At 41.4% G+C, this 15058-nt stretch overlaps 1 protein-coding gene across 4 annotated transcripts in view; it reads left to right on the top strand.

Moving 5' to 3' along the window:
* The window catches only part of atp7b (ATPase copper transporting beta), a 111610-nt gene that overhangs the window by 79370 nt on the left and 17182 nt on the right, over positions 1-15058 (top strand). For all 4 annotated transcript variants that reach the window (XM_072577121.1, XM_072577122.1, XM_072577120.1 and 1 more), the window contains 3 exons: positions 2830-3024; positions 7958-8140; positions 13432-13633. In XM_072577121.1, the coding sequence (XP_072433222.1) occupies positions 2830-3024; positions 7958-8140; positions 13432-13633 (580 nt within the window). The remainder of the gene's footprint in view (positions 1-2829; positions 3025-7957; positions 8141-13431; positions 13634-15058) is intronic.

The following is a 15058-nucleotide window of genomic DNA, read 5'->3' as shown; positions in this document are numbered from 1 at the left end:
GGTGAAGAGAGCAGATGATATGTTGGTCATCATAGAGAGAGAATTCAAGTACAGGAACAGGGATGTCTTGTTGTACATGTACAAGGCCTCGGCGAGACCATACTTGGAATATTGTGTGCGGTTTTGATCGTCTTGTTGGAGGAAGGATATTCCAGTGACAGAGGGAGTGTAACAAAGATTTACCAGACTGATTCTCGGGGTGGAATGACTGTGTATGGAAAGAAATTGGATTGGTTAGGGCTGTATTTAAATTTATAAGAATGAAAGGGAATCTTCTAGAAACCTTAAAACAGTTAACAAGGGTAGACAGGTTAAACTCAGGAAGCATGTCCCTGATGCCTGGGAAGTCTAGAACTAGGGTCACAGTCGAGGGATATGGGATCAGCCATTTAGGGCTCAGATGAGAAATTTCTTCACTCAGTGGTGCGCCTATGGAATTCTGAGATACAGAAAGCAGTTGAGACCAAAACATTGGAAGTTTTCAAGAAGAAGTTAGATATTGTTCATAAGACTAAAGAGATCAAAGGGTATGGGGTAAAGCAGGAAAGAGTTACTGAGATGGATGATTAGCTTTGATCATGTTGAATGGTAAGGCAAACTTGAACAGCTGAATGGCCTATTCCTGTTCCTATTTTCCCATTGTCAATTTTTGCGATAGGACTCATTTTCAAAACTGTAGGGCTGTGTTTTATCCCCCTCTGCCAGTATGTTTGAAAGTAAAAGACTTGTGAAAAAAACAACACGTCTTCTCACCACAACCTAACTAACCACCCAACTTGCTGAATTTATTTGGTAAACATTGGAGGCATTTGGCAGTAGGCTCACCTTTGGACTTCCAAGGCATTTTAAGTAGCCAATGAATGGCCACTTAGGGGCTTCATCTGACTGGCACCACTGTTTGCCTCATAGGCAAAGCTGGTGATGAGTCTTGTGCCCATCAGAGGTTCCCCAAATAAAACTATCCATCCCTGCACCCGTCTGTTTCCATTCCAGCCCCCAACAGCCTCTAATGTGGTGACCCTGGTGAAATCTTCCTGACTTACCTTTCTGTGTGGTTCAAATAATCTCCAATTTGGGACAGTCTGTAGTCTCAGCAGTGGCAGTAACTACCTGATATTACTAGAACTACAGAGCTGTTGGCCATCTTGGCTGTAAAGGGTAGAAATCCCACCTCGAGCCTATTATCAGCATATTAGCCTTTAAGTGACAGCAGAGCAGCCATTTGTCCTCTGGGCATGCATCCTGCTGTCATTTTAGTCAATAGGCAGGACCACGTGGCACCCTGTAAAGTTTGATCCTTGAATTTAATTAGCAGGAAATTGGCTTTAAAGGACCATTTTCTTAAGCTGATTAAATGACTGCTATGCAAAGAGTGATGTGATCTCTTCAGTGTTAGTTTTTGTCATCCACAGAATGCCAATTGAGCATCTTTCTGTGTGACTGCTAGCAACTATGTAGGAACAAGGAGCAGTAGTAGGTAATTTGGCTGTTGGAGCCTCCTCAGCCATCGAATCACATCATGGCTAATCCTTTATCTTGGTGCCAAATTCCCACCTTCCCTACATACTCCTTGATATTTGTAAAATGTTGAAATTTATCTCTCTTTCATGAATATATTCAGTGGTTTGGGCTCCACAGCCATCTGTAATTGAGAATTTCACAGGTTCACCACCTTTGATTGAAGAAATGTTTCATCATCTCAGTCCTAAATGGTCCACCATGCATCCTGAGTCTGTACCCCTGGTTCTAGACCCTCTAACTAGGGACAATATCCTCCCTGCATCTCGTCTCCCCAGCCCTGTTCAAAAATGAAAAATCTCAATTAGATCCTCTCTTGTCCTTCCAAACTCCAGTGAATACAGACCCAGTGGAACCAATCTCTCCCCATAGGACAATTCTGCCATCACTGATATCAGCCTCGTGAACATTTGCTGTACTCCCTCGAGCAAACATAAGGAGACCAGAACTGCATGCAGTACACTAGTTATAGTCTCACCGATGCCCTATATAATTGCAATAAGACACCTCTACTTCTGAACTCAAATCCCCTTACCATGAAGGTCATTATACCATATGCCTTCATAATTGCTTGCTGCACCTGTCTGTCCACTTTCATTGACTGGTGTACAAGGACATCAGATTCCTTTGTACATCCAGACTTCCCAATATATATTATCATTTAATAATACATTTCCTTTCTTTTTTTCACATCAAAGTGTATAACTTCACATTTTGCCACATTGTATTGCATCACACACGTGTTTTCCCACTTAATTTATCTAAAACATCTTGAAATGTCGTTGCTTACTCCGCAATTCTCATTCCTGCCCACTTTAGTCTAATCAGCAAACTTGGAAATACTGCATTTGGTTCCCTCATCAAGGTAACTTATGCTTATTGTGAATAGCTGGGGCTCAAGCACAGATTCTTGTGGTACCCTACTATTCACTCCCAACCACTTGGAAAAAAGACTCATTTATTCCCACTCCCTGTTCCCTGTCTGTCAACCAATTATTGATCCATTCTAACATACTAACCTCTATCCCATGTGCTTAACGTTGCCCACAAAACTCTTACTTGGGACCTTATCAAAAGCCTTCATTAAATGCAAATGCACCACATTCACTAGTTCTCCCTTATCTTGTCTACTTATGGTATTGCAACTGAATACCATAATATTTTATATTTAATATTACAATTACATAAGTGGTGTTATATTTGAAATATTTTCCAAGTAAGTTTACTTCTTAGAATAATTGTACATATTACCATGAGGTCCAGAATTGGCTAGCATTTCATGTTAACTTATAATTTATTTTTCATTTTTAGGGTTACAGCAAGCATATTCCTAAAGTTGAGGTGGTTGTCAGATTCGCATTTCAGACTTCGATCACCGTGTTGTCTATTGCATGTCCCTGTTCCCTGGGATTGGCTACTCCTACAGCTGTGATGGTGGGTACAGGGGTTGGTGCCCAAAATGGCATTCTGATCAAGGGAGGTGAACCACTTGAGTTGGCACACAAGGTTAGTGGCGATGAAGAGATTTAGTAAGGAAAGCTGTATCATAACAAGTAACATGTTTATCAATACGATCTGATCACATTGGTTACAGTGGATTAGAATATTGCCAACAGCCAATCCAAAGATCATTCATTGTATTGAAAGGTTTGGGGATGGAGAGGGTGGTAATGTTCTGGGCAATAAACAAAGAGAAACAGAGTAAGATTAATTGGACAGCTTTTTTACAGAGTTAGCATAGTCTTTTCTGTATTACTATAGGATTCTACATTATTTTTAATTAAATTTTCTTTCTCTAGGAAAGTAAAAGCAATTACATGTTTTCTAAAAGTAAATGGATGAGGGTAGCCCTTTTCTAATAATCTATTAATTTGTATGAGTCAAAGCAAACTTTTTGGTTATTGGAGGCAGTAAGCTCTGTGTGCTTGCAGCAAATTACACCAGAATTTGATCACTAAAACTGACTTATTTTTCTTTTTGGTAGCACTGAGGTTTCGGGTCCAGCAACCCTTCCTTAGACCTGCTGAGCTTTACTGGCCATTTCTGTTTTTGTTTCTACTTAAGTTAAACTTTGCTACACTTTGACAATTATTTTTTTTTTCTTAAAAGAATGGTAACCTTTATTTGATTACTTTGATTATTTCATTGTAGTAATAAATATTTTTGTTTATGTAAGTTAGCTCGCTGAGCTTGAAGATTTATTTTTCAGATGTTTTGTCACCATACTAGGTAACATCATCAGTGAGAGTCTCTGGTGAAGCACTGGTGGTATGTCCCGGCTCTCTATTTATAGGTCTTGGTTTCTTCAGGTGGGTGATGTCATTTCTGGTTCTTGTTTTCAAAGGAAGGTAGATAGGGTCTTAAATCAAGGTGTTTATTGATGGAGTTCTGCTTAGCGTGCCATGCCTCTAAGAATTCTCGTGTCTGTCTTTGTTTCACTTGTCCTAGGATATATGTGTTGTCCTAGTAAAAGTGGTGTCCTCCTTTGTCTGTATGTATGGAAACCACAAGAGAGCAGGCTATTCTGGACCTAGTGCTTTGCAATGAACCAGACTCTATAAAAGATCTTAAAGTAAGGGAACCCTTAGGAAGTAGCGACCATAATATGGTAGAGTTCAGTCTGGAGTTTGAAAGGGAGAAGGCGAAATCTGATGTAATGGTGTTACAGTTGAATAAAGGTAATTATGAGGGCATGAGAGAGGAACTGACTAAAATAGACTGGAAGCAGAGGCTAACCGGGAAGACACTAGAGCAAAAATGGCAGGAGTTTGTAGGTATAATTGAGGACACTGTACAGAGGTTCATTCCCAAGAAAAGAAAGATTAACCGGGGAGGGATTAGACAACCTTGGCTGACAAAGGAAGTCAGGAAATGTATTAAAGAAAAAGAGAGATCCTATAAAGTGGCTAAGAACAGTGGGAAATCAGAAGATTGGGAAGGATACAAAAGCCAACAGAGGATAACAAAGAGTGTAATAAGAAATGAGAGGATCAAATATGAAGGTAGGCTAGCCAGTAATATTAGAAATAATAGTAAAAGTTTCTTTCAGTACATAAGAAACAAACGACAGGCAAAAGTAGACATTGGGCCACTTCAAACTGATGCAGGGAGCCTAGTGATGGGAGATAAGGAAATAGCAGGAGAACTTAACAAGTACTTTGCGTCAGTTTTCACAGTGGAAGACAGGAGTAATATCCCAAAAATTAAAGGGTGTCACGGGGCTGAGTTGAGTATGGTTGCCATTACGAAAGAGATAGTGCTAGAAAAGTTAAAAAGTCTTAAAATTGATAAATCTCCTGGCCCCGATGGGATACACCCTAGAGTTCTGAGAGAGGTTGCTGAGGAAATAGCAGAGGCATTGGTTGAGATCTTTCAAGAGTCACTGGAGTCAGGAAAGGTCCCGGACGATTGGAAGATGGCTGTAGTAACCCCCTTGTTCAAGAAAGGATCAAGGCAAAAGATGGAAAATTATAGGCCAATCAGCTTAACCTCAGTTGTTGGTAAAATTCTAGAATCCATCATTAAGGATGAGGTTTCTAAATTCTTGGAAGAGCAGAGTCTGATTAGAACAAGTCAACATGGATTTAGTAAAGGGAGGTCATGCCTGACAAACCTGTTGGAATTTTTTGAAGAGGTAACAAGTAGGTTAGACCAGGGGAACCCAGTGGATGTGGTCTATCTGGACTTTCAAAAGGCCTTTGATAAGGTGCCACACGGGAGACTGCTGAGCAAGGTGAGGGCCCATGGTGTTCGAGGTGAGCTGCTGGGATGGATTGAGGATTGGCTATCTAACAGAAGGCAGAGAGTTGGGATAAAAGGTTCTTTTTCAGAATGGCAGCCGGTGACGAGCGGTGTCCCGCAGGGTTCGGTGCTGGGGCCACAGCTGTTCGCATTATATATTAATGATTTGGATGAGGGAACCGGGGGCATTCTAGCGAAGTTTGCCGATGATACAAAGTTAGGTAGACAGGCAGGTAGTACTGAGGAAGTGGGGAGGCTACAGAAGGATCTAGACAGGTTGGGAGAGTGGTCCAGGAAATGGCTGATGGAATTTAACGTGAGCAAGTGCGAGGTCTTGCACTTTGGCAAAAAGAATATAGGAATGGACTACTTTCTAAATGGTGAGAAACTTAATAAAGCCAAAGCACAAAGGGATCTGGGAGTGCTAGTCGAGGATTCTCTAAAGGTAAACATGCAGGTTGAGTCTGTGATTAAGAAAGCGAATGCAATGTTGTCTCTTATCTCAAGAGGGTTGGAATATAAAAGCAGAGATGTACTACTAAGACTTTATAAAGCTCTGGTTAGGCCCCATTTGGAGTACTGTGTCCAGTTTTGGTCCCCACACCTCAGGAAGGACATACTGGCACTGGAACGTGTCCAGCGGAGATTCACACGGATGATCCCTGGAATGACAGGTCTAGCATATGAGGAACGGCTGAGGATACTGGGATTGTATTCGTTGGAGTTTAGAAGATTAAGGGGAGATCTAATAGAGACGTACAAAATAATACATGGCTTTGAAAAGGTGGATGCTAGAAAATTGTTTCTGTTAGGCGAGGAGACTAGGACCCGTGGACACAGCCTTAGAATTAGAGGGGGTCATTTCAGAACGGAAATGCGGAGACATTTCTTCAGCCAGAGAGTGGTGGGCCTGTGGAATTCATTGCCACGGAGTGCAGTGGAAGCCGGGACGCTAAATGTCTTCAAGGCCGAGATTGATAGGTTCTTGTTGTCTAGAGGAATTAAGGGCTACGGGGAGAATGCTGGCAAGTGGAGCTGAAATGCGCATCAGCCATGATTGAATGGCGGAGTGGACTCGATGGGCCGAATGGCCTTACTTCCACTCCTATGTCTTATGGTCTTATGGTCTTATAGTGATAGTGGGTTGGGTCTTTTGGTGGCCAGTTGGCGTTCATGTATCCTGGTGGCAAGTTTTCTGCTAGTTTGTCCGTTGTAGTGTTTTTTTTAATAGTTCTTGCATGGTATCTTGTAAATGATGTTAGTTTGCTCGTAGTATCTAATGGATCCTTTAGGTTCATTAGTCGCTGTTTAAGTGTGTTAGTAGTTTTGTGGGCAACCGTGATACCAAGGGATCTGAATAGTCTGGCAGTCATTTCTGTTATGTCTTTGTAAGGTAATGTGGCTAAAGCTTTGGTTGCAGTGTGTCTGCTTGTTTGGGTTTGTTTCTGAGGAATTGGTGCTTTGTTTATTGGGTACCCGTTTTTCTTAAATGTTGTATAGATTTTTTTCTTCTGCTTTTGTAGTTCTTGGGTGCTGAAGTGTCATGTAGCTCGTTGAAATAATGTCTTGATGCAGCTCTGTTTGTGGGTGTTGGGATGATTACTTCTTAAGTATTTGGTCCATGTTTTTTTTGGTTTGAAGCTCTCCGTTAACTGTATGTCCAATTGTCACATCTAGGAATGGGACTCTGTTGTCATTCTCCTCCTCTTTTGAAATTTTATGCTGTTGACACAACACAACTAAAAACATTAGCCACATTACCTTATATAGCAAAGACATATCAGAAATGACTTCCAGAAAACTTCGACCCCTTGGCATCATGGTTGCCGACAAACCTACCAACACACTTATAAACAGTGACTAATGAATCTAAAGGATCCATTAGATATCACCAGCAAGATTAACATCATTTACAAGATACCAAGCAAGAACTGTAAAAAATACTACATCAGACAAACTAGCAGGAAACTTGCCACCAGAATACGTGAACACCAACTGGCCACCAAAAGACTCCACCCAGTATCACTAGTTTCCATACATACAGTCAAAGAAGACACGCGCATCCTAAGACGGGTGAAACAAAGACAGACATGAGAATTCTTAGAGGCATGGCACTCTAAACAGAACTCCATCAATAAACACATTGATTTAGACCCTATCTATCTTTCCTTGAAGAAAAGAACCAGAAATTACATCACCCACCTTAAGAAATCAAGACCTATAAATAGAGAGGCGGGACATACCACCAGCACTTCACCAGAGACTCTCACTGATGATGTTGCCAGGGTTGGAGGATCTGAGCTACAGGGAGAGGCTGAACAGGCTGAGGCTGTTTTCCCTGGAGGGTCGGAGGCTGAGGGGTGACCTTATAGAGGTTTACAAAATTGAGGGGCATGGATAGGATAAATAGGCAAAGTCTTTTCCCTAGGGTCAGGGAGTCCAGAACTAGAGGGCATAGGTTTAGGGTGAGAGGGGAAAGATATAAAAGAGACCTTAAGGGCAACTTTTTCAAGCAGAGGGTTGGCATGGACTGGTTGGACCGAAGGGTTTGTTTCCATGCTGTATGACTCTGTTTCCTCGTATGGTGACGAAACATCTGAAAAAAAAAACCTTCAAGCTCAGCAAGCTAACTTACATACTTATCATCAACCTGAGCTACACATCTTCTCAAAAATCACAAATACCTTTGTGTCTCTAGGTCAAAGTTGTTATGTTTGACAAGACTGGAACGATTACACATGGCGTTCCAAAGGTAATGAGAGTTCTAATCCTGGTAGATGTAGCTATATTGCCATTGAAGAAATTGCTTGCAATTGTTGGCACTGCAGAAGCTAGCAGTGAGCATCCCCTTGGAAATGCTGTAGCCAGATACTGCAAAGAAGTAAGTCATTGATATTTTTCCATTATTACTTTGCTTGATTTATGTGTCCAGTCTTTATTCATGCTCAGCTCCAGTGTATTATGTAATAGTATGCCAAAGTTCTGGATTTTTCATTAGCAGTAATGATGAAGCTGGTGTGACTATTATTATGGAGTAAAGCAGGCAGCACCTTCTAAGTAAAAACAATAACTGCAGAATTTGGAAACCAGATTCTGGATTAGTGGTGCTGGAAAAGCACAGCAGTTCAGGCAGCATCTGAGGAGCCGTAAAATCGACATTTGGGCAAAAGCCCTTTATCGGTTTTTGTCCGAAACGTCGATTTTATTGCTCCTTGGTTGCTTTTCCAGCACCTTCCAGTCTCTGCATGTGCACAGCTAAATGCATTTAAAAAATTACAACTGGTACATTCAAGAATGAGTTTAAGGATGTAGTAAAAGATAAATAACCTGGATGTAAGTTTGCTCGCTGAGCTGGAAGGTTTGTTTTCAGATGTTTTGTCACTTTAGTAGGTACCATCAATGATCCTCCAGTGAAGCACTGGTGGTATGTCCTGCTTTCTATTTGTGTTTAAGTTTCTTTGGGTGGGCGATATCACTTCCGGTTCTTTTTCTCAGAGGCTAGTAGATGGGGTCTAAATTGATGTGTTTATTGATTGCATTCCAACCAGAATTCTATGTTTCAAGGAATTCTTGTACGTGTCTCTGTTTGGATTGTCCTAGGATGGATGTGTTGTCCTTTGTCATCTGTATGTAAGGATACTAGTGATGGTGGGTCATGTATTTTTGTGGCTAGTTGATGTTCATGTTGCCTTATTGCAGGAGACACATCTGGATGATAGGGAGCATTCAAAACTGCAGCAGAGTGGGTTTGATTGCGTTTATTTCTCATCTTTTAATCCTAGGAGTAGAGGAGAGGCTCTACTTGTTAGAAGGAATCTCCCATTTAAGTTACTAGTGAGCGTTAAAGACATATACGGGAGGTTCGCTATCCTTAAAGCCTTGATAAATGGAGAAGAATACAGTATTTAAAATGTTTACTGTCCCCTGACCCACCCCCATAAATTCCTGGTAGATGCATTCTCTAAACTGATTAGTCTTGTATCTTGGCATATTATCATAGGGGGAGATTTTAATTGTCTTATAGACCTCAGGGTAGACAGATTGCCCAAAGGGCCCCTGATACCTTCTTTACAATCTAAGCAATTAGTGGATTTCTGTGATGAATTAGGGTTGGTGGATGTCTGGAGGCATCTTCACCCTACAGGCAGGAATTTTATGTTCTCCGATCCACACAGGTGTCACACAAGGATAGATCTCTCTTTGACTCCCGCAGCACACTTAGACTCTGTCGTGCCCTGTACAATTGGTAATATTACCATCTCTGTTCACGCTCCAGTGTACTTAATGGTTAAGAGTAAGGACATTATAGCAGGTCTGGGATACTGGTGAATGGATCCCTTCATCCTTAAGGATAGTAAGTTTGAATATTTCTCCAATGATTTCAGGGCTTTCCTAGACACTAATTCAGGCTCGGCCAGTAACCCATCCATTGTCTGGGAAACTGCTAAAGATTATGGCGGGGGTTAGTTATTTCCTACTCTGCCAGTTAGAAGTGTCAGAAGGGTGAGCAGCAATGTTTGCTCAAAACATGGTTGAAGGCAGTCGAGAAGGCATACTTTGATAGGCCCTCATTAGCTAAACCCAGAGGATCACAGTGCTTCGGTCCATGCTGAACTTCATGCTCATGCAAACAGCTAAGAAGGAGTTCATTTTTGCAAAATAAAGGTTGTTTGAGCACGGCGATAAACCGGGCAAGTACTTATGATATATCACCAGGTCAAAGATTGTCCCTCAAGCCACCACCTTGATCAGGAAGGTGCTGGAAACCTAACCTGTGATTCTAAAATGATTCATGTGGCATTTCGGAGATTTTACTATGAATTATATCAATCTGAAAGTTGGAGGATGGGCGGGTTAGGATGGTGTCTTTCTTCCAAGAATCTGGATCTTCCGTGTGTAATCCCTGAACAAGAGTCTTGCCTTCATGCCCCATTATCAGTGCAAGAGATGCAGGAGGCTGTGAAGCAGCTTCAGAATGGAACGGCGCCTAGTCCTAACGGACTTCCCATTATATTTTATAAAGAATTTATAAACATACTGTTAGGACTGATGCTGAGCATGTTCTGTGATTCGTACAATCATGATCACCTCCCACCATCCTTAAGCGAGGCCAATATCCCTCTTATTCCTAAGAAAGGGATGCCCTGTAGGTCTAAGTTTCCTATAGGCCCATCTCACTTTTGAATGTTAATTTCAAAATCCTGCTGAAGACTCTTGCACTAAGGCTAGAAACTGTGTTGCCTTCCATTATTAAAGAGGACCAGATAGGCTTTATAAAAGGCCGCAGATCATCCTGTATGTTAGGAGGTAATTTAATGTGATCCAAGCGTGTCAACAACAATCTGTATAGGGATTAGTGATCGCTCTAGATGCAGAGGAGGCATTTCATTGGGTTGAGTTGCCTTACCTTTCTTACACACTCTAGAGTGGTTTGACTTGGGTGAAGCCTTTATCAGATGGGTAAAGGTTCTTTATTGTGACCCTCTTGCCTTGGTTCTCACCAATGGTGTGTGATTAAGCAATTTCAGTATCCTCCGAGGCAATCAATAGGGCTGTCCCTCTTGCCATTGCTTTTTACATTGGTGATTGAGCTGCTTGCAGAGGCCAGTCATAGGGACCCCAACATATCTGTTTCAGAAGTGGGGTCAAAGTCACACAAGATTACATTGTATGCGATGATGTCCTTATCTTTTTGTTGAACCCAGCAATTTTGGTACCTCATCTGATACAATGTATCAATTCGTTTGGCACCTTTTCAGGTTACAAAATCAATCTTACAAAACCGAAGGCCATGCCTTTGAGTGGCCTCCTGAAAATACCCGGTTTCGAGGATGAATCTTGATTTTTCTTGAAGTGGTCAAAGGAAGGTCTTCTTTATTTATGTATATTCATTTCTCCTGTTTTTGATCAGCTGTTTAAAGCTAATTTTGTCCGTTTACCTGACAAAACCAAACAAGACCTTTTGAAGATGGGAGGTGCCTCTGATTTCCTGGTTGGCTAGGTTGGATAGCCATCATTAAAATGGATATTCTCCCCTGACTATTGTACCCTATGAGAATGCTCCCTTTGATTGCCATTAGACAAACATTCAGGAGACTGAACGGTTGGTTCATGCTTTCATCTGGCATTGTAAGTGGCCCCTTATTAAATTAAGTAAATTACAACTGCCCCACAGACTGGGGGTGTGGACCTGCCAGATATCAATTAAGCTGGTTTTTAATCTTATGTGAGTGACTCGGCCTGTGGGGACCCTCTTTCAATATGGTTAATATCAAAACTTCCCCTTTACTAGATTAGATCAGATTAGATTACTTACAGTGTGGAAACAGGCCCTTCAGCCCAACAAGTCCACACTGCCCCGCCGAAGTGCAACCCACCCATACCCCTACATCTACCCCTTACCTAACACTACGGACAATTTAGCATGGCCAATTCACCTGACCTGCACATCTTTGGACTGTGGGAGGAAACCGGAGCACCCGGAGGAAACCCACGCAGACACGGGGAGAACGTGCAAACTCCACACAGTCAGTAGCCTGAGGCGGGAATTGAACCCGGGTCTCTGGCGCTGTGAGGCAACAGTGCTAACCACTGTGCCACCGTGCCGCCCACTAGTTTGCTGTTCCTGGACAAAATTAGGACAGTTAAGGAATATTGCCATAACCCAATAGTTATCAATACTGTTAAAGCATGGAGGGCAATGCAGCAGAGTGAAGACAATCATTTCTTACACCTATAATTGGCAAGCCGAGTTTTCAACTGGGAGTGATGGACTCTGGGTTTAAATTCTGGGCAGCTAGTCTTGCATGGGTTACTTATTTGAGGGGGACACCATGACGTCTTTCGACCAGTTAGCTCAGAGGTATGAGTTACCTAGCAGGGGCCTCTTCCATTTTTTCCAAATCAGGGATGCCATTCAAAAAATAACTACACTTATAACTGACTCCTACAGATTTGACATAGAGAAGAGGGTGCTTAGTGCTAACAACATACTTTCTGTCAGCAGTCTTTATCACCTGTTGGAGGTGGCTCCTTGGATAAGACTGAGCCATTTTGTAAAGTGTGAGAGATACAGCTGGGTGTTGAGATCTCCTCTGAGATATGGGAGGATATTTGGGAAAACAGAACGAACATTTTGATTGCAAAAGGACCCATGCCTTGCAGTTGAAGATTCTCCACAGGGTCCACTTGGCTCCAGATCGTGTCTCCAAATTTAAAGTGGAGATGTCCCAAGTGCAAAACGATTAGGGGCACTATCACTCATTGTCTCTGGTTCTGCCACAGGCTCTGGACATATTGGAGTGCTGTAGTATGTGCAATAGAGAGTATCTTGGGGACAGCAGTAGAGATGGAACCGGTCTCTCCTCTTCTTGGCCTGGCTAGTGAACTTGCTCTAGATGCGCATAAAAAAAATTTACAATATCCTTGCTTGTTGCGCAAGAGAAAGCATTCTGCTAGGTTGGGTGTCTGAAAGTCCCCCGGGATTGTCAGGCTGGTGTAAGCTAATCATGGGGCACATCCCTTTGGATTTCCTTACAAGTATGGTGCACCTTAAAACTGAGAATTTCTATAAAATGTGGTGACCCTTTTTTGGATTACCTGGACACAGATTTGTCTGCTACATTAATAAGGGCTCCTATATAGCCATAATGATTGTGTTTAATGAACCTTAACACCTAGAGAGGAAGAATTATGAACAATATGTATAACACATTCAATGGTCGAGAGCTATTGTTTTGTCTCGCTGAGCTGTACAATTATTGTTAGTTGTTAGTTATTACTTATTTATGTAGTTAGTTGATCATTTTATTTCTTATTTTCATAATATATGTCTACATAATTGTACATGAGTGTAGTTTTGTTCTTTGTATTTTATATATATAAATATATGTAAAAAAGCACTGCAGATGCGGTAAATCAAAAACAATAACAAGTTGCTGGAAAAGCTCAGCAGGTATGGCAACATCTTTGAAGAGAATTAAAAGTTAAGGTTTCAAGTCTAGCAACTCTTTCTCAGAACTGCTATTCCTTAACATTTGTTTCTCCTAATGAAAAGCTTTGGGATTTTTCCACCTAAAATGTATATCCTAAATGTTACTACTTGTGGTTGAAAAAAGTTCAAGTGTTTAAAATGTTGAGAATTATCTGAAGAAGTTTTTCTGTTTGTTCCAGGAACTTGGCACAGATGTTTTGGGATACTGTACTGATTTTCAATCTGTGCCAGGTTGCGGCATCAGCTGCAAAGTTACTAATGTTGAAGTAATTATGTTGAAAAGTAAAAAGAGTCTGAACAAACAAGAACAAAGCACACACTTAGTGAAGATTAGTGATTCTCATGATGTTAATACAGTACAATCACAAACCACTTCAGAAGGTAAATAGCTTGTTTCAGAGTTTTATTGTTTTTGAATAAAGTTAATTTGCAATCAATTGATTATATGACTAGTAAATCTATCTCGTTGTAGTGAGATTTTTTCCAAATATATTGAATTTTAATAATGTTTATTGATATTTAGAAAACAATATTGATATTCTTTATCAAACACAAAGCCATTAAACATCGTAATGCATGAAATAACTGACAGTTAAGTTTTAAAATTCATGCATTTGCTGATATTTCTCTCAAATTGTACAAGACGTTATAGAGAGAAATAAACACTACAAGCCTTCCAGGCATTGATGACTTTATCAGACTTTGTAATATTAATATTACCTTTCTGTCACATTTTGAAATAGTTGATTTTGGGACAATGTTTTATTTTTGTTCATTCATGAGATGTGGGCATACCTGGTTGGGACAGCATTTATTGCCTATCCCTAGTTTCCCTAGGTGACCAGCTTTCTCAAAATGCCGCAGTCTACTTGCTGTAGGCAGACCGACGGTGATGTTAGGCAGCATGTTCCAGGATTTTAATAGAACAGCACTAAAGGAACAATAATGCATTTCTGAGTCAGAATGGTGAGTGACTTGGAGGGGATCATGCAGGTGATGATGTTTCCATGCATCTGCTGCCATTCTCCATGTCTCCCCGATAAGTACATAGGAACAGGAGTAGGCCATTCAATCCCTTGAGAAAGTGAGGACTGCAGATTCTGGAGATCAGAGTCGAGAGTATGGAAAAGCACAGCAGGTGCTGTAGCAAAGCTAGGAAGATGGACAGGTCCTTCTTTCCCATCTATCCGCTCCACCCTCCTCTCTGACCTATCGCCATTACCCCCTCCTTCATCCATTTATTGCACTCTCAGCTACATTCCCCCAGTCCCACCCCTCACCCTTTTATCTCTCTATCCCCTTGGCTCACAAGCCTCATCCCTGATGAAGGGCTTTTGCCCGAAATGTCGATTCTCCCGCTCCTCGGATGCGGCCTGACCTGTTATGCTTTTCCAGACTACACTCTTGGCATTCAATCCCTTGAGCCTGTTCCTGTTGGTAGTAGTAGTCATGAGTTTGGAAGATGTTGTTTAAGGATTGTTGGTGAATTTCAGCAGTAGATGGTACGTAATTGCTACTGAGGTGGTGCAGGGATCGAATAGGGAAAGATTTCAGAAATCTGAAGTACATAACAACTTAGGAGGTCTAGTTCAGGATTCCCTTAAAGTTACATGCAGGTTCATTTGGAAATGAGGAAGGTCAATGCAATGTTAGCATTCATTTCAAGAGGGCCAGAATACAAGAGCAGAGATGTAACTGCTGAGGCTGTATAACATCCTGGTCAGACCAAATTTGGAATAGTATAAGCAGTTTTGGGCCTCCGATCTAAGGAAGGGTGTGCTGACTTGGAGAGATCCAGAGGAGGTT

The sequence above is a fragment of the Chiloscyllium punctatum genome, chromosome 9 (assembly GCF_047496795.1).
Source record: "Chiloscyllium punctatum isolate Juve2018m chromosome 9, sChiPun1.3, whole genome shotgun sequence".
Classification (NCBI taxonomy): Eukaryota; Metazoa; Chordata; class Chondrichthyes; order Orectolobiformes; family Hemiscylliidae; genus Chiloscyllium; species Chiloscyllium punctatum.
This window is presented reverse-complemented; position numbering and strand designations above follow the sequence as displayed.